The 25,702-nt window shown below is 39.4% G+C and overlaps 1 protein-coding gene across 4 annotated transcripts in view; it reads right to left on the bottom strand.

Moving 5' to 3' along the window:
* LOC129765032 (uncharacterized) overlaps positions 1-25,702 on the bottom strand; it is a 57,309-nt gene that overhangs the window by 1,107 nt on the left and 30,500 nt on the right. For 2 of the 4 annotated variants that reach the window (XM_055764837.1, XM_055764835.1), the window contains 2 exons: positions 256-19,671; positions 38-196 (listed from right to left, as the gene is read on the bottom strand). In XM_055764837.1, the coding sequence (XP_055620812.1) occupies positions 38-196; positions 256-577 (481 nt within the window). In that variant the 5' untranslated portion in view covers positions 578-19,671. Of the gene's footprint in view, positions 1-37; positions 197-255; positions 24,379-25,702 lie in introns of those variants that run through there. The other 2 variants (XM_055764838.1, XM_055764839.1) reach the window with 2 other exon arrangements.

The following is a 25,702-nucleotide window of genomic DNA, read 5'->3' as shown; positions in this document are numbered from 1 at the left end:
TAAATGAAACTATTTTTCTACTTATGTTTCTACTCACAAAGACAACATGTGGCCTGTCTGGTATTGTTGTTGCAAGAACCTCCTGATAGTCCCCCATTTTCGAGACATTCACCACGAATCATACAAGTTCCGGTCAATCCATTGCTTGCCACACAAGGTATATTGGCAATCCGTCCAATTGTGTAGAACGGAAAAACTGGCACAAAACCAAATCTCAATGTTTGTAATGTTCAGAAATAAATCGATAACACTCACATCTCGGTTCCCTAATACTATTGCCGTCTTTCAGGTGAAATCCTTCTTCTTCCCTTGATTCGAAACTCCGCAATTCTCCGAATTGAAGGCAACAGAAAAATACCCACCAAATAACCCTCCACATGTTTATCACAATCAAAATATTTATGTTTATCAAAATCTCGCAAATGCCTCGAGGGAGTTTCCAGACTTTCACCCAAATCAAAAGTCTTATCTCGTCGACCGACTCAGCCAAACTACTGGCCCAGAAACCGAGACGGAACAGCTCATCTGGGCGGAGAAAACCAGCCCAGGTAAACACACTCGCAAATACCATCCTCATGCGCTTCTAGTGCAAGTGAAGAAATTGAACGTGCTAATTGGCCCTTTGCTAAAGCGTCAGTACGTGAGGTGAGATACATAGGGAGTATGTGCTCTGTTATCTTGCATGCTGTGAATAAATGTTTGAACCGGGAGCATAAGGGTGTCGGGATTTGCATTGATGCTGTAGTTGTGGGTGAAAGTGCTACTTTCTTGATTGGATTCCACAACGTCGAACGGCGTTCGGATGCTATCGATATCACAATCTGAGGACGAAATTGGGCCACAATCACAGCGGGTGAAACCCGCCGCCGTGGCACTTGATTGGCACACGGAGTTAATACATATTTATCTTTCACGGCGCGTGTTGCGATTTGCGAGTAAGGATAGACGGTGTGGAATCAATATTGATTCCTCCTCTCAACAGATGCTTGCGGTCATGAAGTCTCTATGTTTGGATTGTTTTTACCCATTTTTATACAAAAACAACTTCTGTTCATTGCAATACACTTATGAACCACAATGTGGAACATCTGTTGACTTTAGATTCATATATAATTTTTTCAGCTCTAATTTGTTCGCTACAAAAAAACTCAAAAACTAAGTTTTATATTTTCTTTGGTATTAGATTGTTATTTGGTTGTTGAACTACTTTTGGAAATATTCTAAAGTCATTGCGAAAGCAGATATTTTTATACAGAAATATCCATTACTTTTTCAAAATTCTATATAGCCATTCTATGCAAAACCCTTCTGGGAACTGGGAACAATTGGAAATTTGCGATAATTTGAGATCGCTAAATGAAACGAAACGGCAATAAATTCAGATACATAACACCCGTGAGACTCTCTACTCTTGCTCATAATTCATATCGCTGAGACGGAAGGTATCCCTGAGTAGCCTAAGACTACATCTCAAAAACTCGTATGTAGAATAAAACAGCGATGAGCAATTTGATTTTTGATTCATCCCCTTAAAGTCAGAGAACACCTTTCTCACATGAAAAAAATAATTTTGTCCAGATTATCTCAGGAGGTGATAGACGATCAAATTTTATGAAAAAAATCCTCCTACGCATATGTTCGAATTTCAACAATGACAGAGTTATAGAACTTTTTTTTTTGTTTCGGACTCTGTTGCTTCAAATTGGTTCTACCTTAAAAAGTACGCTACGGAAGACGATTCTGGTGCCTTCATTTGAAAGATGAGAAAGTTTAGTACAGGATATAGTAGTAGAACAACTAAATTAGTGGATTTTGGAAGTAAAAACTTAAAAATTAATCATTTTTAATGTGTTATCATTAATTTTACCCTAAAAAGTTATATTAAACTAGATTATTTCTATCAATTAAATTGAAGTTCTTTAACCGATCTACAATGTGTTCTTTGATGCCCAACTTCTATCTTTCTTAATTTGGCTGCAATTTCGATATAAACAATTCCTGGTGAAAATTCAAGCAAAATCTTTAAAAATCACGATTTTTACCCTACTGTACATGTAATAGCCACTTAAACTTCACCTTAACGTTGAAAGGTTACATCTCTTCTTGAAATAAGACATATTTGAAATACAAAAAAAAAACTTATTTCTAAAGTAACCTGATGGTCAGAAGTCTAACGCGGGACACAAAAAACAAAACGTTATGTTATGTTATGTTAAATTACCGAATGTAATGCTCGAAAATTCCAATTCATTTGTCATTGATTTTAATGTTAACGTATGCATTCAAAAAATGGACCAATTTCGGATGGCGATGAAAGAAAATTAAAAAAATTTCTTCCAATCTTACGTTTATTAAGTCTACAACAAAAATTATTCAAGGATGTTGATTCGCAGCAGCAGCACTGTCAAGCAACTTGATGATTTTTCCATACTGCAAGCTCCACCCCGTATCTGAGCAGCAGGTAATCACCCAGAAGGAGTAACTTGAGGTGCTGGTAAAAAACTTCCTTCCGGCGAAAGAAGTTAAAAACTTCTTTTCGTACTCATAATGAAAGACGAGACGTACTTGATGCTAGAATTCAACGAATGGCAGGGGACCGGGTACTTTACGTTCCCCAGGTAAGCGATGACGTCGAATATATCATTCACATCAAGTTCTCGAAGACGGTCCTTCTCTGACAGACGTGAAGGGAATATCCAATATAGTACCAAGTGCTTGCCGGAGTTGGGAAGGTGATGTGGTCTTTATGCCGAACCTGGGATCCAGCCCATTATGCCAAAGATCACTGGAGGATGGATCGGCTGGAGATAAACATTGTCGCGAAGACCACCAACCTTACCAACATTCCCCAGCTTCGCCCGATAGAAAACTTTTGGGCGAATGGCCAAAATAGAGAGACAGAAAAGGTAAAATAACACGCCGATATACATCTTTTCATCGGCCATGGTTCAAGTTCCGGCCAACTTCCGTAAGACCGCCCAGCGCTTCATTTACGATACTTCATGAAACAACTCTGCCTCTTCCTGTCGAGTATACACTAGTTCTTCCGGCTTATTTCAAACGTCAAACCCTGACCGAGCTAGGGAACCAAAGATGAACTTTTCGTCTGACTTACGTTGGTCCCTGCGGATCAATAGGGGACTTTTATAAAAATCATTTTCCAATTTTGTTGCTGTCGCTACCAGTTGATACTCTCTAAACAAAAAGCCCAATATCGGTACGATGAAACCAGCTTAACGTATTAATCTTAGGATGCATTAGAAGCGCTCTTGAACAGTCTGCCAAATAAAAGTTTTTTTCGAGGTTCATCCATTTAAGAAAATCAACATGATCAAATTGTGATAATGAAATATATTGACATCGCGGGACATTTTCGTTTCTTTTGCCAAATGCGGGACGGAATCGTACGCGGGACATTTTGTCGAAATGCGGGACTGTCCCGCGTAACGCGCGGACGTCTGGTCAGTTTACTTATTTCCAAACTGTATATAAACGAGTCCAAAATTATATATATACTGTGTTTTCCATTTCGGGCTTCCGAAAGTATACAGCCCTGCGCTGACAACCGTTTGACATAGCTGTCAACCAAAGCGTCATATCGTTAGTTGAATGTCTGCCATTTTACAATATGGATCGTTTTAGCATCGCACAACGTGTGAATTTTGTTAAATTATACTATAAAAACGATGAAAAACCGACAAATGCATTTCGAGCATTTCGGACGGATTTTGGTCGTCATGGACGGTCTACAGAACACACAATCGCTAATGTAGTGCGTAAATTCGAACAAACTGGATCCGTAGCGGATATTGTGAAACCTGTGCATCATCGTAATGTGCGTTCGGCCGAAAATATTGATGCTGTTGCTGCCAGTGTGGAGGATGACCCGAATGTTTCGATTCCACGGCGTGCTCAGCAATTGGGCTTGTCAAACACATCATTGTGGCGAATTTTGCATTTGGACTTGCACTTACATCCATATAAAGTCCAACTGGTACAAAAATAAGAGCGTGGTGACCATTGAATGCGTCGGGCATACGTCGATTGGGTGAACGAACAACAGCAGCAAAATGCTGAATTTTCGCATTAAATTTTCTTCAACGATGAGGCACATTTCGAGCTCGGTGGCTATGTGAACACCCAAAATTTCCGTATATGGAGCTCAGAAAATCCACACGTGATTGTTGAGAGGTCATTGCATCCGCCATGGTGCGCATTATGGTCTGGTGGAGTCATCGGGCCGTATTTCTTTGAAAATGAGGTCGGCGAGACAGTAACTGTGAATGGTGAGCGCTATGGCCGCATTAACCGATTTTTTTTGGTCACAAATTGAAGATATGGATACGGATGACATGTGGTTTCAGCATTACGACGCCACGTGCCACACAACACGACCGAACATGGCCATATTGCGAACGAAATTTGAGGGACGCATAATTTCGCGTTTTGGTGATGCCAATTGGCCGTACAGATCATGCGATTTGAACCCGCTAGACTTTTTTTTGTGGGGTTATGCGAAAGACCGTGTCTATGCCAACTCTCCGTAAACTCTTGAACATTTGAAAGACAACATTCGTGAAGTTATGACCGGGATACCGCCCCATATGTGCCGAAAAGTCATCGAAAATAATCTGTTCCGGATCAAGGTGTGCGAGGAAGCCCTAGGTGGACATTTGAATGATGTTGTATTTCACACATAATGGCATAAACCAAAAATTAATTTGAAACAAAAGTTTCATCGAAATTCGAATTCTAAGTGTGTTTTATTTCAATTTACTTTCGGAATTTAAAGTTGGAAAACCCTGTATAATCGAATCACATATAATCGATTCTGTATATAATCGAATCCGACCTGTACCAAACCGACCATGCCAAACCGAAATAGTGGTTCTCAGATTTTCGTCAAAAGTGGTAATTTTGTTCTTTATCTCAAAATATTAGACCCGTATTTTTTTTAATAAGGGTGCCCACTTCTATCTTAGGGTGGTCCGAAAAATCAATTTTTTCCACTTTTTCTAAAAAATGACTTTTATAAAAATTCAAACTTTTGAACCACTGAACCGAATTAGATCATCGACATATCAAATTGAAGCCTATGAGCTTTTATTAAAAAATATTGAAACCACGAAACAAACGGAAACGGTAATTATTGATTGCAGACGTTTTTAATTGTATTCAAGGCTTGGACTAGAGGGCGCTATATTTTTTGTATTTTTCTTGAAAGCTGAGGATTTTTTACATGACAAATTTCGATATAAGATATAAGATAGCTAAGTTTTTTTTACATAATATATCCGAAAATCAGAGAGGTGTTATTTTTCGTTCTTATTTTGCAAATTTAATATGTTTTAAATTTTTGTTCATTATTCCTATCTGACTAGACTAGACCTGTGCGACTAGAATCTAATCTTCCCGCAAGTGTGATATATAAGTGTATAAGTATATATAAAGTCTGCTTCATTTAATATTGGAACACAAACAATTGCGTGTAGTTCAGTCATTTATTAACGAATTCATAATTTGTTTTTCATACAAATGTAGCATTTTCTTTACTCATTCATAAAAAAAAATTAAAAAAATTATTCATTGCTGTTTCGAAGAAATTCTCGTACTTTTCCCGTAATACGGCACATTAGGCGGCGCACACCCTTTTCGTCCACCGTTTTGGCGATTTGATTCCACCAGTTCTTCATTTGAGTCATGTTCCTAACAAGTTTTCCCTTTGCCTTAAGCCTCCGCTTCGTGATTGCCCAGTATCTCTCTATCGGCCGGAACTGGGGGCAGTTTGGGGGGTTGAGGTCCTTCGGTATTACGCTGACCCAGTTCGTTGCGTACCATTCCATAACCGTTTTGCTGTAATGGCAGCTTGCGAGGTCCAGCCAAAACATTACTGGACGGTCGTGGACACGAATAAACGGCAGAATCCGTTTCTGTAGGCACTCTTTTTTGTAGACTTCTGATGTCATTGTCTTGTCAGTGAGAAAGACTTTGGTTTTCTGTCCACAACTGCATATCCCCTGCCAAATCATGTACTTGCGGGCGAATTTATCCGCAAACACGAACTTAAATTTTGCAGGTACATCCCCCCGAGCCGTCGCCAAATAAAATTTTTGACCTGGGATTTGCCCAAAGTCCGCCTTCACGTAGGTCTCATCGTCCATCAGAATACATCCGTCGAACTTGGTCAGCACTTGGTCGTACAGCTTTCGAGCACGGATTCTGGCCATATTGTTCTGCTTCAGCGTCCGATTTGGCTGTTTGCTGGCTCGGAATGACCTTATTCCTTCCCGGAGACGAATTCGACGCACCGTACTGTGAGCGGCCTGGAACTTATTGGCCAAATCGCGGTCTGAAAGATTGGGTTTCCTCTTGACGGCCTTGATGACTTTCCCACGCAGTTTCCGGTCGACAGTTCCACTCCGACGCTTCGAATGCGGCTTCCGAGCCGTCGTTAATGTTTCCTTGTACTGCTTGATAACACGCCATACGGTATTTCTGGGCAGATACCGACAACAATGAATTTTCAAGAAAACTGTGCACAATTTTATCTCTCCGTTCGGCTTCCATGGCGGTTGTTTACAAAATGCTATCGTTTGGTGTTATGACATAAATACATGGTGAAAGGTAATGAATTTCCCGACACGTGGGTGAAAAAAGTTTCCAAATCCGTCCACTAGGAGCGCCACAATGAGCAAAAGAATTTGTTCCAATATTAAATGAAGCAGACTTTATTTCAAAGAAAGTTAGCTTATTGGCTTCAATTTAATATGTCGATCATCTAAATCGGTTCAGTAGTTTAAATGTAATGAATTTTTGGATAAAAGGGGAAAAATGATTTTTCGAACCACCGGACCACCAAAAAACATCTCTGATATCGAGATATTTTATGCAAAAAATCCTCAGCGCTCAAGAAAAAATATTTAAAAAATACAGCGCCCTTCAGTCCAAAGGCATGAAAAAAATAAAGTCCATTTTTTATAAGTTCAATATTTATTAATAAACGGTCATTGGCTTGAATTTGATACATCGATCATCTGAATCGGTTCAGTGGTTCAAAAGTTATGAATTTAAAAAAAAATCATTTTCGAGAAAAGTGGAAAAAACTGATTCTTCGGTCACCAAAACGAAAAAATAATTAAAAATACGGGTCTAATATTTTGCGATAAAGAACAATACTACCACTTTTCAAAGAAATCTGAGAGCCACTATATCGGTTTAGCATGGAATAGCTGTATATTTTTCATTAGGGTACCAATGGATGTATGGGAAAAATTCGACACAGAATTTTAAAAAGTTATCCCATACAAATGTTCACCACCTCGGAAAAACATCCTATGCAAAATTTCAGCTCAATTGGACTTAAGTGAGAGTGGCGCAAAGCGGTCAAAGTTTGAGTTTTTTGAAAATCGAGTTTTTTTGGAAATCACCCAAGGGGGGAGCAAAGGAAATCAGGGTTTTCAAAAAAAAATGTTGATGCCAAATGTCTTAAAAATGCATGAAACGTCGAGATCTACTGTCATCTCGATTTTTCTTTTTGTCAAAAATCGTACTTAGTTTTTTTTGGAATACGAAGTAAAATATATGGTTTTGGGTGCCAATAAAAATAGTTATCTCGATTTTTCATTCAGAACTTGCTGCGAAATGTTGGTTTGCATGATAATATATCCAATGCAAAATATTAGCTCAATCGGACTTCATTTTATTGTGTCGCAGACGTTAAGATTTCAGTTTTTTGAAAACTGAAAAATTACCGGAAATCGGGGTTTTACTGTTATCAAGGCATCGAAAAATGATGATTTTTCGATTTTCAAAAAACTCAAACTTTGACCGCTTTGCACCATTCTGCCTTAAGTGCGATTGAGTTTATATTTTGCATATGGTGTTTTTTCGAGGTGGTGAATATTTTTATGGGGTAACAGTTCAGGAATAAAGCCGGGACATGGAAACCCAAAAAACTTACCAATTTTTTTTTCAATGAATTTTAGTGAGTGAATAAGACTATAAAAAACATTCAATCAAACATCCTGTACCTGCTTTGGTCTGCTTTGGTTTGTATCATAAAATTTGTCACATTCCGTATCAGAGTTCTGTTCGACAATTATCATAGCGTTTATGTCGTGACTTTTCCGTTGTTCAAATATTGATCATCATAGAAAAATCTTTCTACTGAAGCGATACTACCAGCCAAACACAGAACATAATCAGTAAGCTTCAACTTTAAGGAATAGTTTCAATAAATTTGTTTTCCTTTTTCAAAAATACACGACGATTTGTAACTGGTACAGATTATCTCATTAGTTATAATTTTTATCTCCATAATTATCATTCCTGTAATGTATATGAACAGGATTTTTTACTAATGCCACTTTGAATCTCTGGCAATTCCTGAATAGACTTTAATATATTGCTGTCATATTTCTCCTAGACTAGCCTTTCAATTTTTTAAGTATCCAACGCAGTATCATTAAAAATTTCCACAATTTTGATAAATTTAGCCTCTTGTATTTCACCTGAATCAACTAGTCCAACGTTAAAACTACGTCCTTCAGTAAGAAAATATGAAACGTTTCTATGAAAATGTTTTAAAGTGAATAAATATTTTTGCTTCTAAAGGAAATTGATGATTTTTGATTTGCATACAAATCGATTAGGAAATTCCCTGAGAATCGTTTGATGTGAAAAATTGGAATACATTTTCCCATACATTGATTCTGTCGATTTCTGTGCTTACCTAACTGTGCCGAGAAACGAGTAAAGTCGTGAGGTATATTTTTATATACCACTGCAAATAAGGCGTTTGTAAATCGCTCGCTCGCGATTTAAATGCAGCGCTCATTCGTACGGACACTGTGAAGAGAGGAGACATTGCAAATTAGCCCCGCCCGTTTATAACTTATTGGGTATAAATAAACAATTCACGATTTCTAATACTCTGTCTCGTTCCAACAAGCCAACTGCTGCTTGCAGTCTCTCCTAATGATGTCACACACAACCAAAGATGTCAATCTTCCTGATTTTTCAAGATTTCCCAGACTTTTTTCCACGTTTCCTAATATCCTGTCTTTATATAAGCTTCTACAGAATGAAAATCCCGAATCACATATTTACTACACTCAAAATATTCTAGGATTTTCAAAACAGGGCAGGATAATTTCATGAAACGCTGCGTTCGCTTACCAAGCGATCGATCGTGAGTGCAAACTCAGGGCCCTCAATTGACCATCTTTGTGTTGTTATAGAATAACTACGTCCACGCAACCATCATCAGCGATGGAAATCGATCCACGGTCGAAATAAGATCGATTCATCCATACAACTGCTCTGCTCTGCAAGAAACATCGGGCTGCTGTTCTATAAATAACTCAACAATAATCAATATCAACTGTCTCCGCTGTTCGGTCTGCTGAACAATGGATGAACAGAAAGAATACCCTTACGCCTAAATGGCTACAACTAACGACTGTGTAATTTACAATTTATAGAAACATAAACATATGTACATGTACACGATTAAAACCCGGCTCTGTTACAGCTAAAATGCTAATGAGCCTAATAAATAAATAAATGAGATAAAAAAAAATTCATGAAACAGAATATTCCACGAATTGAAGGGATTATAACGAGACTGAGTCTGAAGCATAGCATTTCCTTGATACATTTTTGATTTTGATGTGCAGGATATGTACTTTAACCCTCTACAGCCCAAGTTCGCCTTTAGACGGGCTTCGCGGATTGTCTTTTCAAATTGTTCAGACATTATTTTCAATGTTCACCCCCACTAGAACACCTTTAGAATATTTTCATCTATCACACATACACATTGTTTTAATGCTGACAGCTTTCTGCTTGGAGTATTTTATGTTGAAAGTCGGAAATTCGAGATAAAAGTGGAGTAGTTTTTTTTTAGATAAATAAAAAACTTGAGCGGTAGAGGGTTGAATAAACTGATGCATAAGAAAAATGGTCATGATCAGATCTCGGCAATATTTCTTAATAAATTAGCAATGTAACTAACAATTCCATTTTTCATTCATTTCAATGGTACTGTAACCAGGAAACAAATCATGGAGATGCAGTATCTAGTACAGGTCGGACTCGATTATATTCTTGCTCGGTTCTATACAGTTCAGGAACACTATATTTTTTAATATTTCAAATATGGCTCATTTCAAGCAAAAAATATAATATTTCAACGTTACGGTGAAATTTAATGGGGTATCGTAAGTACAATGAGTAAACATCGTGATTTTTAAGATTTTAATATTACATTCAACAAAAATTGTTTCAAATGATCTTACAGCGAAAATAAGAGAAATAGAAATTGAGTGTGAAAGATCAAATTGTAGAGCAGTTAGAGAGCTTTAATTTGGTTGAGAGTAACAATCAAGTTTATTATTCTTTTTAGATTCCGAATATATGTATTTCTTTTGTTCGAGAAATGCATTGTCTGACGTAAAGAGGATTAATCAAAAATTAAATTCTTCTTTTATGTTCAAAAAACACTAAATACACGTTTATAAAATAATTTTAAAAAAATCTTTTTTGTTTCGATTATATACAGTTAAAAGAAATTGGAACCTGTATATAATCGAGTCCGCCCTGTATAAGGAATATAATACATTACTATCCAATTACTTTATATTTGACTGTTATAGTCAAAAACAACACAAAAGGATGGTACCTGGTCTACCGTCACAAAGGCTACCAAATTATTTTTTAATTAATTTTATCGTTATAGAATAGACCACATCTTTGGTACAAACTGATAGCGAGTGGCCTTCAATTTCTAAAAAAAATACTCCAATCACTCGAGTGTGATGTTACTATCAACTAAATGCTCTTCTAGCTGGTTTGTTGTACTGAAAAATAACGAAATGATATACTGCGAAAAGAATGCCATTAGAAAGCAAAATCCTCAAAATAATTCATGTCTCGAAAAGCAGCTTTCCAGAACAGCTTTCCAAACACCAAAACACGGATACAATGAACACAAGTAGAACAGCATCCTATCTAACGCAACCGTAATTTCCTTCCCGACTGAAGTGCTCTTAGAACAAAAGAGCAGAAATAGTTGATGATAGAACATAATTTATCATATTTCCCAGCCGTCAACAAGAGCTCGTCGTCCATCGGGAGCATCTCATGAAGTGCAGCAAAATAGACAAAGCAACATAATTGAAACTACGGAGTCTCTGCTCAGCGAGATGATGCAGCGGAAAACATTCGTTTGAAATAATGTTAATTCAACGTTCCTGTCAAGTAGAAACATTCCACAAACCGGCAATAACAACGGAAGCGGGGGAGTGATCAATATTAAAAACGAAATTTTCTTTGAAGAAGAAATTAACAGCAACCAAGAATGATGTATTAGGCTTCCCAGTGATCGTGCATCCGGAAGTTCATCTACTTCAAAATATTTATTAGCAGTTATCAATATCAAATTTGCTTAACCATGATCCATGACTCACACGGAGCAATCAGAATATCAGACCGTTGTTGAATGACCGTTTTTTCAAACAACCCTCATAACTTAAAAAAATTAACTCGTTTTGCATTAGTTTTCAAAGTGGTAGAACGCTTTTTAGCGGCGCCGTTTCGCGCCACAACTGAACGAAAGTACACTTCACGCTGTGTTCGAAATGCCATCCCCGATGAAGTAACTAAAATACATAATTCAAATAGTTTCCTCCCATTATTTTTATTTTTTATTCAAGCACGACACGATCAAAATCACAGGAAAAACAATAGACACTATTGCGACACGAAAAAGATTTGCATACTTTAGCATTGTTTTCCAATTTCGTACGTGTTCGGACTTAATTTTCCGTTCACCAGTGTTGTCTGGACGCAAATGTTTGATAGTCTGCAATTGTCCTCGGAACGACAAGCACGAGAGCCTGGTATTCGTCAGGGGGTTTGGAATTAAAATGCGTCTCGAATCAGCACAATGGGACAGTTTTTGATTATTTACACACTAAGTAGTAAAAGTAATTATACACACCTTCTCTTTTTCACCTTCTCTGCAGTACCGAAGATAAAGTCGTATTTTACGTTCCACAAAAGCAAACGCGTAATCGTAAGGTATGGGTTCATTTGAGAGAAATCCTGTCGCACATCCACTTTTAAAAGCTAACTTTTGAGTCCAAACAAGTTTATGTTGATAATCCTAGGACATCGGAGTGTCATGGGTGTATGCAAAATGTTGAAAAATTTCACATTATTTCTCTTTTTTGTTTATTTGAACGTACAGGCAAACCTGTTTTTGTGCGGGGGATAGGGAACGCACAAAAAAAGTCGCATAAAAACAATCGTGCAAAACTTTACCAGCAGCTTTAAAAAATCGTGTTCGGTGCACATTTTGAAAAAAACTTTTTTTCGTGCGGTATATAGGGACCGCATAAAAAAGGTTTCCCCCAAGAAAATAACTCAAATCCACGCCATTCACCGTTCAATTTCTTTTTGTTTCCCTGCTTTGCGATGGGACACTTTGACTTTTCGGTTGCGCGTGGCTGTTTTGTGCTCTTAGTTGCATGTCGAAACGTGTTGCTGTTAGAAATCATGTCATGCAAAAACTTAGAAAATCTTAGAGCATTTGATGAGAGGAGAGGAATGATTTCAGAAGTGGATAATTGAGACGCAAATATGGTTTTTTTCGCACTGAAATGCATATAAACCACCGAAAAAAAAACAAATGGACGATAATTTCGTTAATTATGCTTCTTTTCATACACCACACAAAAAAAAATCGCACAGAAAAAACCGCACAAAAACAGGTTTTACTGTACACCAGCACCCAAACCGACAGTTAATAGTCATGATAGGAAAAGGTGGCCCTGATCCGGTCCCCTAAATTGCAACGGCCATTGATCGCATAAAATTCTTGTTTTTTTGGTGATTTCGGCATTGAAATTTATAGTATAACTATTTGATTATGTCTTGTACTGATCGACGCGTTTCGTGCGTACAGGTCGGTCTCAATTATATACAAACTCAATCTTATACAGGTTCAATTAAATACAATTTTAGACTCATTTATATACAATTTAAGAAAAAATGTTTTTTTTAATTTCAAATATGGCATATTTCAAGAAAAAATGGCTACAATAAGTACAGTGGAATAATAATCATGATTTTTGAGGTTTTTAGTTGAAGACATAACAGGAATCGTTTAAAATGATATTACAGTGAAATTAGGAAACAAATTGTAAAGCGGTTAGAGAGCTTTGATTTGTTGATAGAAACAATCTAGTTTATTATGTATTTTTGGGATAAAATCAATAATAACACCTTGAAAACCACTTTTAAATTTTTCACTTCTAAAATACTACTTATCTACTAATTTAGATGTTTCACAACTATGTAATGTACTAAATTTTTGCATCTTTCAACTGGAAGTAACAGAATCGTCCTACGTAGCGTATTTCTAGAAGTACATTGCCGTTCTACGCAAATTGTCCCATGTTACTTATTGACAATTTTCACTTTTCTTCATAAAACGATGTTTTAATGCATAATCTTCCGGAAAAACACAAAAAAAAATATTGTTTGTTCCCAGCTTTAAAAAAAAACATCAAGTTCAATTGTCTCATGTTGATATTCTAGGCATAACTGTCCCACCATGATATTTTTGTAGATCCATAATAAAAGAATCGGTTCATGTACAATGCCACGCTTGCAGCAGGGCTAAAGCACTCATTTCTGATTTGGAACTACTACTCAAACAAATAAAAAAAAACAAGTTTAACAGAACACGTGTACACCTTGTTGGTGAATGCCTTATAAATATGAGATTTATACTCCGCAAAGGTGTTGCAGGTCACTCACTGCGCTCACACCTCTGTACGATTCACAAGTGATATTACTACAATATACTAAACTTCGGCTTGCTATGGTACCAAATGTTTTACTTGTCTATGTTATTAAACTGAAGTTTTACGCATAGTTCACACATGTTACTTTGTGAAAAATTTAACTTTTCTTTATAAAACTTTTTTTTAATGCATAATCTTTCGAAAAAACACAATAAAACTTATTGTTTGTTCCCAGTATTTCAAAAAACAACATCAAATTCAATTGTCCCATGTTGATAAAGAAGTTTGACCCTGTCATTGTTGAAATTCTGATATATGCGCAGAAGAACTTTTTTTTCATCAAATATTTTATGTGGAAAGGGTATTTTCTGACTTTAAGAGGACGAATCAAAAATTAACTTCTTTTATTTTCGAAAAACAAAAACTATATGCATATAAAACAAATCTAAAAAAAAATTTTTTTGCTCTAATAAACAGGATTTGATTATTAAAGAAATTGGAGACTGTATATAAAGCCTGTCCAAGTTAAATTTCGGACACTTTTCTTTCAGTGTAGTTTATGAAATATTTCACTTACATGACAGCTGGAACCCTCCTCTTTATTTCAATGTCGAACATGTTTACATTCTTCTTCAGTTTGGTAAAATGGCGTCGAATCAACACTGTCGGTACGCGATCTCGCCAAAAAGCTAAAACTTCCGAAGAGTACCGTGTTTAGTGTGTGCAAATCGTTTGACCAGTGCTTAACACGTTGAGCCCAGCATCGGTCCCTAGTGCCGACGTTGAGCTTTTTGGTAGGAAAACGCTGACTGACTGGGACTGACAGTTACAAAATAAGAAAATAAAAATATATACGGTTTGTTTTCGGATGTTTTACAAAATGTGACTACTTTCTAGACGAATTTCTGACAAGTTTCTATTTATACAATAGGTACCTTTGAGAACTGGGACCGACACTGATATTGTGCAAACGCTCTTGATGCGGGCTGAATGGAAAGCGCAGCAAGAAAAAATCAGGGCTTAACGTGTTAACTGTGGATCGGAAGGTTGGAAGCGGAACAAATCGAAAAGTATGCTCCCGACAGATGGACCGAAGGTGGTTGCCATTATTGAGAAACATCCCAACCTTTCAGTTAGAAATGTGGCTCGAAAGGTTGGAAAATCTAAATCATATGTACAAAAAGTGAAGCAGAGGCATGGACTGAAGGCGTACAAAGTGAAAAAGGTGCTGAATCGTGATGATAAGCAAAATTTCACTGCAAAAAGCCGTGCTGCTTTACACCCAGTTTTACCAAAAATGTTCATGCACCATGAACGGTGAAACGTATGTTCTCGAAGGCTTCAAACAGCTTCCGGGTCGCGCTTTTTTATACTGCAATGCGAAGGAATGTCGTGGCCGAGTGTTTCCGGACCAAGAAGCAGTCTAAATTCCTAAAAAAGTACTTGGTTTGACAGGCCATATACAGTTGTGGCCGAAAATCCAAATATTTCGTCTCTACCGGCACTATCAACAAAGATGTCTACGAGAAGGAATGTCTCCAGAAGCGGTTGCTACCATTCATAAGAAGCCACGACTCTTCAGCGTTGTTTTGGTCTTGTCACTATGCAAAATCCATCCTGGAATGGTACGAGGGTCACTATTTATATTTCGGGAATAGGAACAAAAACAAATAGTTAAGCTGCGAATATATTTTTATTGTTTTTCAAAGTACTCGCCACGATGATCGATACACTTTTGCATGCGCTTAAACCAATTTTCAAAGCATTTATTCCAATCGACACGAGCCTTTTTTTTGAGCGATTGTCAAATTATGTGGGATCCAACGTGAACATAATTTTCGCACAACTAAGTGTTCATGTAAAATCGCATATATGCTGGTGGAACTAATGCTTAGGGATGCCTCAATCTCACAATAGGTTACATGACGATCTTGCTTAATCATTTCGTGCACAGCATCGATGTTTTCTGGCACTACAGTCGATTTTGGACGACCTTCACGAAACTCGTCGGACAGCGAACTACGACCACGATTGAATTCACTATACCAGCGATACACAGTGGTTTTTGATGGAGCTTCATCGCCAAAAGTCTAATTAAGTTGATTGACGCACTCTTGTTGTGATAATCCACGTCGAAAGTCGTAAAAAATCATCGCACGAAAATGTTCACGATTCAGTTCCATTTTTTTGCCGAGACCAAACTTTCAACTAAATATAAAATAAACAAATAGCGTCCGTATGACAAAATGTTCTGAGTACGTATATCGTCAAAAATGTCAAACTTTACGATGGAACCGTCAGATGGACTCACATGACATCAGTGTTGCCAATTCCCGAAATATAAATAGCGACCCTCGTATAATGCACATGAGGTCAAATATGTGCCAATAGAACCTTTGAGCAGAAGTGGAGGACAAAGGTTTTTGACAAGGAGCTTTTCGTCGAAGCATAGACAGCAGAACTCCTAATCTGAGCGCCGACGGGCTGACAGAAACATTGGTGAGGGCATGCGATACAGCGATGCCGAGAGACACGAGACAACGAGACACTCAGCATCCTCCGCGCTAACTGTCTACGAGCCAGAAGAAGAGTCCAGAGGGCACGAACCGATGTAGAGAGAGAGGAGCACCGCGCGTCTTTCCGAGCGACCAGAGCCGCCTTGAAACGAGAGATACGTAGGAGCAAATCGAACTGCTATAGGGAGCTGTGTCGAGACGTCGACGCAAATCTTTGGGGTGAAGCATATCGAATCGTGATGGCGAAATTCTGAAGTTCAACGACTCCCATGGAATTATGTCCGGAAAAACTCGAGGTCATTGTGAATGGACTCTTTCCGCAGCACGACTCACGGACGTGGCCACCCACACTGTACGGTGAGGACGATGCAGAGAACGCACAAGTCACCAACGAAGAACTCATCGCGGTGGCAAAAGGTCTAAAGTTGAAAAAAGCACCCGGCCCCGACGGAATCCCCAATGTGGCCCTGAAATCGGCGATCCTTGCTTTCCCCGACATGTTCAGGGTGGTGCTGCAGAAATGCCTGGATGACGGTCTCTTCCCTGCGAAATGGAAGATACAAAAGTTGGTGCTGCTCCCGAAACCAGGAAAGCCACCTGGAGATCCAGCGTCGTATAGGCCTATTTGTTTGTTGGATACTTTGGGAAAGCTCTTAGAGAGGGTTATTCTCAACAGACTGGTGAAATGCACGGAGGATGACCACGGATTGTCGAAAATGCAGTTCGGATTCCGGAAAGGAAAGTCGACAGTGGACGCTATTCGGACAGTTATCGAGAAAGCTCAGGTCTCGCTTAAACAAAAACGAAGAGGCGACCGTTACTGCGCGGTGATTTTGATTGACGTGAAGAACGCCTTCAATAGTGCCAGCTGGGAGGCCATCGCCGAGGCGCTACACAGATTGAAGGTCCCTGACTACCTGTACAGGATACTGAGGAGTTATTTCCAGATTCGGATCCTGGTATACAACACATACAGGGGACAGATACTGAAGAATATCTCGGCGGGAGTTCCACAAGGTTCCATCCTAGGACCCACGCTTTGGAACACGATATACGATGGTGTTCTAAGGCTGAAGCTACCCAGAGGTGTGGAGATCGTGGGCTTCGCAGACGACATCGTAACAACGGTAATCGGCGAGACGCTTCAGGAGATGGAAATGTTGGCGACTGAGGCTGTAGACATGATCGGTAGTTGGATGGACAGCGTAAAGCTCCAGATGGCACATCACAAAACCGAGGTGCTGTTAGTGAGCAATCGTAAGGCAGTGCTGCGGGCAGAGGTATCGGAGGACATACCATCGTTTCGAAGCGGGCGGTGAAGTACCTCGGAGTCATGATCGACGACCGCCTGAACTTCAATCAGCACGTCGACTATGCAAGTGGTGGCGTCAAAGGCCATCAACGTGGTGGCGAGGATCATGCCAAATAGCTTTGGCCCAAGCAGCAGCAAGAGGCGTCTCCTGGCAAGTGTATCTTCGTCAATACTGAGGTATGGTGGCCTTGCCTGGTTGGCGGCTCTGGAAACCCACCGAAATCGGAGGAAGCTGAACAGCACATTCCGACTCATGGCCATGCGAGTCGTAAGTGCTTATAGGACCATTTCGACAGAAGCTGTGTGTGTAATCGCCGGAATGATTCCCATCTGCATCACTCTGGCGGAAGATAGCGAGTGCTACAAGCGACGGGAAAGCAGAGGTATCCGGAAATTGATGAGAGCGGAGTCGTTGGACAAATGGCAGTATGAATGGGATACGACAGAAAATGGTAGATGGACGTACAGGTTCGAACCGGTACTTTCGACCTGGTTGAACAGGGAACACGGTGAAGTTAACTTCTAGCTGCCTGCGAGGGGCTGCCTGCAGTTCATGTCGGGAATATTGTGGAGGAGATGTGTCGCGACGAGATGATCTGGAATGCCGTGAGCAGTGCAATCACACAAATCATGTCGGAGCTGCAGCGAAGGTGGAGGGCTGACTAAAGTGCTGACAACGCCCGACGGTGAAAGGTGAACAACGGCGACGGCTGTTGCAAGAGATGTACCTCACGAGAGTAGCTGTGACGGGGTGCGCGTTATGTTGGAGGGCACCACCTAATCGGCTCACCGCTGGGAAGAGAAATCCTGCGAGGGTGACTGTGACGGGGCGCGCGTCAAGTTGGAGAGCGCTTCCTAATCGGTGCACGTCTCGACAGGTAAACGGATACTGCCGCGGAGAACAGCAAAAGGCCTGCCTGACAACGCCTGATCGTGGCCTGGATGGAGGAACACCGCGAACGTTTCGAAGGAACGAGCATCAAGGATGAAGCCATGATCAAAATGGTGCATACCCCACGCGAAGGTGGAGCGCTGACTAAAGTGCTGACAACGCCCGACGGTGAAAGGTGAACAACGGCGACGGCTGTTGCAAGAGATGTACCTCACGAGAGTAGCTTTTGGTGCTTTTCTTCCATTGCCAGCTTGCCGCTGGGTCGTCCGGGTCTTGAACGATTTTACCACACGAGACAGAGTTGAATGGTCGATTCCCAACTGTTTCGCGATCCACCTGTGGGCTGGCCTGGATTTTCAACGACCGTGTCCTTATTTTTTTGTCAATGCACTTCTTATGACGCAATTTTGCAATGTGAAAATTACACTCTAAACTAGTTTTATCCAAAATTTCTCAATTTTTACCCATGCAATAAAAAGTTATACACAAAAAAAAAGTTGCATTTCTTTCGAGTACAATCTTCAATCAAAGTCGTCTAATAGCACAATCACATGCGTTCCTCTTGTATGACAAGAGCCTGTGTGAACCGCTTGAATAACTACGAAGCAAAAAGAAGAGATCGGTTCAGGACCACCTTTTAGAGGTCGATTCAGGGTCATCCCGACTTTTATCAAATTGTACTATAACAGTTTTCCAAAAAACTTTAATGACCTACCTAATTTTCCAAGCAACAGAAATTAGCAGTTTCAACGCAAATCTTTCAAGCATCATAAATTAGAAATTTTTACGTTACGCACTAACATCAACGAACGGGAATGATTTAAAGTATCCATGAACAAAGAAAGAAGAAGAAGAAGAAGAGCAAAGGGGAATATTTGTCTAGAGCATAAATATTGAATCTCGCTGAGGAAAACTTTCAGTCACTTTCAGGACACAACCTTCCATCATTTTTTTTTTTTTTTTTGATCATTAAGAACACAAAACGGCGCCAAAACGTTAGAATAAAGGAATCAGAAAAATGTCACCATACCTCTAAACTTCCAGCGTTGTGATACTCGTGCCATTCCTGACCTCCGGTAGAGGGCGGTTCAGGACCACCGGTCGGATTAGAACTACTTCCCCTATGAACAGAAGAGAGCACTAAAATAAGCTTCTCAAATTTACATTACTCCTATAGTGATACAAATTCGAAAGCAACGCAAAGTCTCGATTCTATTCATCACATTAACAGAAGCCTGAAATAAGACTATCAGCAATTTAAAACAGATTTCAAGCATTTTTTTTTTATTCGCTGACTTTAAACACTCATACCGTCGATTATGATATGCTTGGAGAGGGAAAAAGAAATATGCATATTCGATTTTGTACAACAAACTTTTCAATCTTGAGCAGCTTCAAGTATTCTGTAGAAGAAACAGAACCACTCGCGAATGGCACAAAACGAATGGTACAATTTCTGAATAACATTATCTTGTTATCAAGCTTCGGAAATTCTCCCGCAGAATTTTTCGCGATTGCAAAGCGCTGTGCGCTAATAGCAACTCTTTTGACGTAGGACTACGTCTTTCATTTCTATACCGGGGTGTAAATTCAAAGTTTCGAAAACGAAAGCGTTACGCCGGAGAACGAGATTTTGAGCGTTAATAGCTCCTAAGCAACTGAACGAAGAGGTATGATAAACACTTCATTCGAAAGATAAAATGACTACGCGTTATATGCTTGTTACTTTTTGATCCAAAAACTTGTTTCAATAGCTCTAAAATTGCTTTCAAAACAGGCTTTTGAAATCACACCAATCGGTATATAAGCGAGTACCACTCGGAAATCCACTCAGTTACGATTGCGCAACAATTCAAGTACGATCGCTGGAATGGATGGATGTTTCCCTAACACAGACTTCTAAACCATGGAGCCTGTGGAAATCGGCATAGCAAATTAGATGCAAGCTGCGGGTGCTTTTGTACTCGCTTGTGTTTCTTGAAATTGGAATGTTTCCTCAACACAGATTTCAAAACCACGGAGCCTGAGAAAATCGACATTGGAAAATTGATGCTACGGGTACTTTTGACCTCGCTTGCGTTTCTGGAAATCGGAATGTTTCTCTCACACAGACTTCAAAACCATGGAGCCTGTGGAAATCGGCATAGAAATTTAGATGCAATCAGTAGATACATTCTAGTCGGCAATACTTTTATACCCCCAAACATTTTTACAATCCAGAATTCGTTTTGCTATCACGATTTACAAAAGCGGGTACAAATGCAACGCTTTGGCTCGATTATTCAAGACTGCATTGGCAGATATCCCTTCATGTCGCCAGCTCACTGAACTTCTACGCATACCGTTTGATGATTAGGCAAAATGTTGATAACTATTTGCTGCGATAACTACTACCATAATGCATGGATTGACTTAAATTGAGATTTGTTTGCAATTGAATTCGTAAATAGTTTCATTTATTCAATATTTTAATCAATACACAAAAGATAGCACTGCGCAGCGGCGATATCGTAACAAATGAGTAACACCCGGGGAGGGATTATTGCTAATTGAAGATTTACAATTGATTACTAAGCCAACGGCAGTCCTACGTCAACCTTGCGGTTATATCATAGGTATAACCCATCCATAGTTTTTTGATTGGAAATCAGTTTCATCCATTCGGTGCCGTTTTTGATAGCACCATTCGGACGATAGTTGAATTTAGATTGGGGGGGGATTGAGTTGCTGTGAAGAAATGATTATCATTATTCTTTACAAAGATAGTTTTTTAAAATTACTGCTCTGAATTTCTGTTCTATTTTGAATTTTGTAAAATATATCCCAAAATCCATGTTGAGGTTCGTCCTTTCGCCTGGAATATTGCACGTCGTCTAGAAGATGTACATGCTCAACTTTTCATCATCTCGTTATAACCGAAAGTCCATTAACAAATTTATGCTATCATTAACATACAGTGCTAGAAAACACGATCACGTTGAGTTTGTCCTGTTTCTTGCTGCGAAACATGATTGTTTCGTTTCTTGCACGGGTTTGGAAACTTTCCGCCTTACGAATAGTCGAAAGCGACGAAAATATGCTAAATTAGATGAAACCTGGCGGCGGCGAAAAAATGCGAACACGTGAAATTGGATGAATGCGGCTAATGAAATTAACGAAAGCTCGCCCGCTCCGCATTTCCGTACCGCGCGTTGGTTGTTTCATTTTAACGACAAATTTTATTAACGTGAACGACGGCGGCGCGTTTCTTCGTCTCGATTCGATTTGGCCAAGTTCTGATGGGCCACATTCACAGCTGCAGAGTGGAAAGGTCATGAAAGGATTGCCAGCAAACCCAAACATTCGGAAGGTGGAGTCGGGTAGTGAATCTATAGCTAGTGATAGGTTTGGGCCATGAACTTTAGCCAGACCGCAGAATTAACGAAGCAATCGTATTCTTGCGTCGAGTGGCACGCGAAAAACTCGTTAGATTAATCATTGCGGCGAATTAATGGCGTTCTGACGTGCACCTCTGCTGCCACTCGCGACAGCATAAGCGACGGGAAAATGCAAATAGTTCTGTTTAGTCATATTGATTCAGGATAGCCCAATATTGCGCATTGGAATGTTGCGACCACTAGAATGATGGCAAATCGGGCAATTTTCAGCAGCAATGTTGTACGTTCTGAATTACAAACTCATCCTTCAAAACTTTATGAAACGTTTGATTTCAAATATCAGTAAAATTTTATCGTCTGTTTGTAACAGAACGTTTATCATAATGCAAAACATTAACCGAATACCAACGCCATCTCTCATCAATTTAATTCAAACGATCCAAAAAAAACCACCAGAAAATGAAAACGCGGTTAATTGTGGTTCACTTTATTATTATGTACAGTCTATCGCAAAATTGAGTGTACACATGCTACTCGACGATACTCTCCATTTATTTGGTACAAAATATCTTGAATACATTTCTTGTTTTGATGCATACTGAAAACACACACAGTCAGCTAAACTAAACTGACCAGACGTCCCGCGTTAAGCGGGACAGTCCCGCATTTCGACAAAATGTCCCGCGTACGATTCCGTCCCGCATTTGGCAAAAGAAACGAAAATGTCCCGCGATGTCAATATATTTCAGTATCACAATTTGATCATGTTGATTTTCTTAAATGGATGAATATTTGAAAAATGCTCATTCTTCCTCAAAACTCATTATTATCTACGACACTAGCTCTAGCACTAGCTCGTAAAACGTAGTTCAATGGCGTGCCGTTGAATTTGAGATGTCGTCTTGGCCATGAAAACAGACCTAAGGAGTTCTGGAGCAAGCTCTTTTATACGGATGAGCCAAAAACCAATCTCTTTGAATCGGATGGTAGACATATGCCGTGGAGGAAACCAGGATCGGTGCTGCAGATTCAGCATTTGTAAAACATTTGTAAAACACGGCGGCGGGAGTCATTTGAAGTATGGTACATTGGCAGCTTCTGGAACTGGAACCATGGATTCGGCGATGGATAAGATGGCTTAATTGATCTTCCTGAAAAGTAACCTGCAGTCTCCCGTTTAAAAATTGGGTCTCCCCCGTGATTACTACTTTCAGCAGAATGATGACCCGAAGCACACTGACCTCGTCGTGCGGGAATGCCTGCTCTATTATGTCCCAATCAACTCAAAACACCTCCGCAAACACCGAGTTTGAACACTATTGAGTATCAATGGTGGGAAATCAAGAACCATCTGAAGAATAAAAATCCAGGGAACGAAGCGGAACTCAAAACGACGATTACGGAGATCTGGGAGGAAATTCCGTCTACAGTGACCAGAAATCTCGCCTCGACGCTTGCAGGAAGTGCTAGACGCCAAAAAGGGGCCATATACAAATACACCAGAAGATGGCGCCATATATATTTTTTCACAATTCCATCAATATAGGTATCAAATTGTAAGGAACGCTTCTGTACCGAAATGAACAGAAGCTTCAACGCCATTGTCGTCGAGGAAAGCTGCTACGTTTTGAATGGTCCGGCTAGAGATCGTTCACACTCAAACACTTTATCTTCCATGTTTCTTTTTTTTTACACATTGGAGTATCCGTACCGGATAACTGAACGACATGAAATAGGATGGGACGGGATTTCGAGGTTTATCTCAATATTTTCGGTCGATAATAAAGCTACTCACGGCACTTTGGTGAAAACTGCCATCCACCGTTTTAGTTCCAGGACGTCTGATATCATAGTTTATCCTCCCAACGGAAGTCACTTGGCGGGAGTTGAGGGGGCTCTTCGAGGTCTTGCCTCTACACCGATCATCCCGGATTACCGTACACGGACACATAACCATCAAACTCGAAACTCAAACCCACTTATCATCTCGCATCTCTTTTTCTTTTTGTGTTTTATTTTTCCGCGACTCACTGCTTCGGCGCTCCCCACTGAAGTGTTCCAGCTTTTCGGACCACGCGCACTCTACCTCCTAAATCTCCTATCCTTCTCCTACTTCTAGACTGTCCTTTTTTTCCGTGGGTGACGTATCTCCCGCAAAAGTCGCAGGGAAGTTTCAGTGGAGACCATTACATCGAAACACGAAACGATGCAACTTCCCTGTCGACATACAGATAGCGCTAGTCGAAAGCTGTCAGTTTCGACGAGGTCGAACACGACCATTTTGTAGCGGTAGCCATCTTTGATTTATATTTTCCATAAATAATTGTGTTCTACTGGTCAAGCCCTTTCATTCGATACCCATATTGATTGGGCTTTGAGAACATATGTAATCCGCCATTTTGTAGCGGCCGTCGTCTTGGATTTTCAAGACCATGGAATACGTAGTTTTATAATGACACCAGAGATAAAGATGTGTTCCAATTTTCAGATCAATCGGTCAACAGGAAGGGGGTTAAATTTCTATTAATGTGGTACAGCGCTTCGTACAAAGTTACAAAGTTACAAAGTTACAAAGTTACAAAGTTACAAAGTTACAAAGTTACAAAGTTACAAAGTTACAAAGTTACAAAGTTACAAAGTTACAAAGTTACAAAGTTACAAAGTTACAAAGTTACAAAGTTACAAAGTTACAAAGTTACAAAGTTACAAAGTTACAAAGTGTTACAAAGTTACAAAGTTACAAAGTTACAAAGTTACGAAGTTACAAAGTTACAAAGTTACAAAGTTACAAAGTAACAAAGTTACAAAGTTACAAAGTTACAAAGTTACAAAGTTACAAAGTTACAAAGTTACAAAGTTACAAAGTTACAAAGTCACAAACATTTATTACTACATGAGAGTAAAATGGATTGATTTTACGAATATTAGTCGCATTTAGTTATTTTTACTTTTTACTTTTTTACTTTTTGACTCAGAAAAACTCAAAAACAACAAACCCGCACGAGGTGTATACTTAATTTCGAGATTGACTGTATGTAAAAGCAGGTTATTTATGCGAGTTCAAAATAAAAAAGAAATCTCTTGGATTTGAGACATGATGTTAAAAAAAAGTTGAGAAATAATGCAAAAAAGTATATCCATCCCTCTGGCTCACATAGTTTTAGTACTTCGTGTGACCACCTTTGGCTTCAATAAATGCTCGGTATCGTAGAGGTATCGACTCAACAAGCTTAGCAGTTATTTGTGGGGTGATATTGTTCCATTCAGTTAAGATTAACTACCACAATTGCTGGATGCTCGTTGGGTTTTGCTAGCGAAGCTTGATTTTCAAAATTGACTAGAGATGCTCGATCGGATTATGGTCGGGAGACTGTAATGGCCGCTCCATAACCTTGATACGCTTTTCCTCTAACCACGTTGAAACCAGCTTTGAAGTGTGCTTCGGATCTCCGTCTTATTGGAACGTATATCTGCGCCCCAACTTTAGCTTTTGTGCATACGCTGGAAGTTTTCGCTTCAAACTTTCCAAATAAACCTCATGATCTCAAATTCTCCAACGCAAAATGAAGCCATAGATCCCCACACCATGACTCTACCTGCAGAAAAAAATAAAAGTGATGCTCAATTGGTTGAAAAATCAATGTTGGTAAAGTAACTCACCACCGCCATGCTTGACTGTTGACTTTCATCGGTGCGCCGCCATTTTCTTGTGATATCATTAGACTCAAATGCGGACAACCATGGCTTCTTAAGTGCTATTCTGCCCTTAAGACCTTCTTATGAAGGCTATTTCG

Source organism: Toxorhynchites rutilus, chromosome 2 (assembly GCF_029784135.1).
Source record: "Toxorhynchites rutilus septentrionalis strain SRP chromosome 2, ASM2978413v1, whole genome shotgun sequence".
NCBI lineage: Eukaryota > Metazoa > Arthropoda > Insecta > Diptera > Culicidae > Toxorhynchites > Toxorhynchites rutilus.
This window is presented reverse-complemented; position numbering and strand designations above follow the sequence as displayed.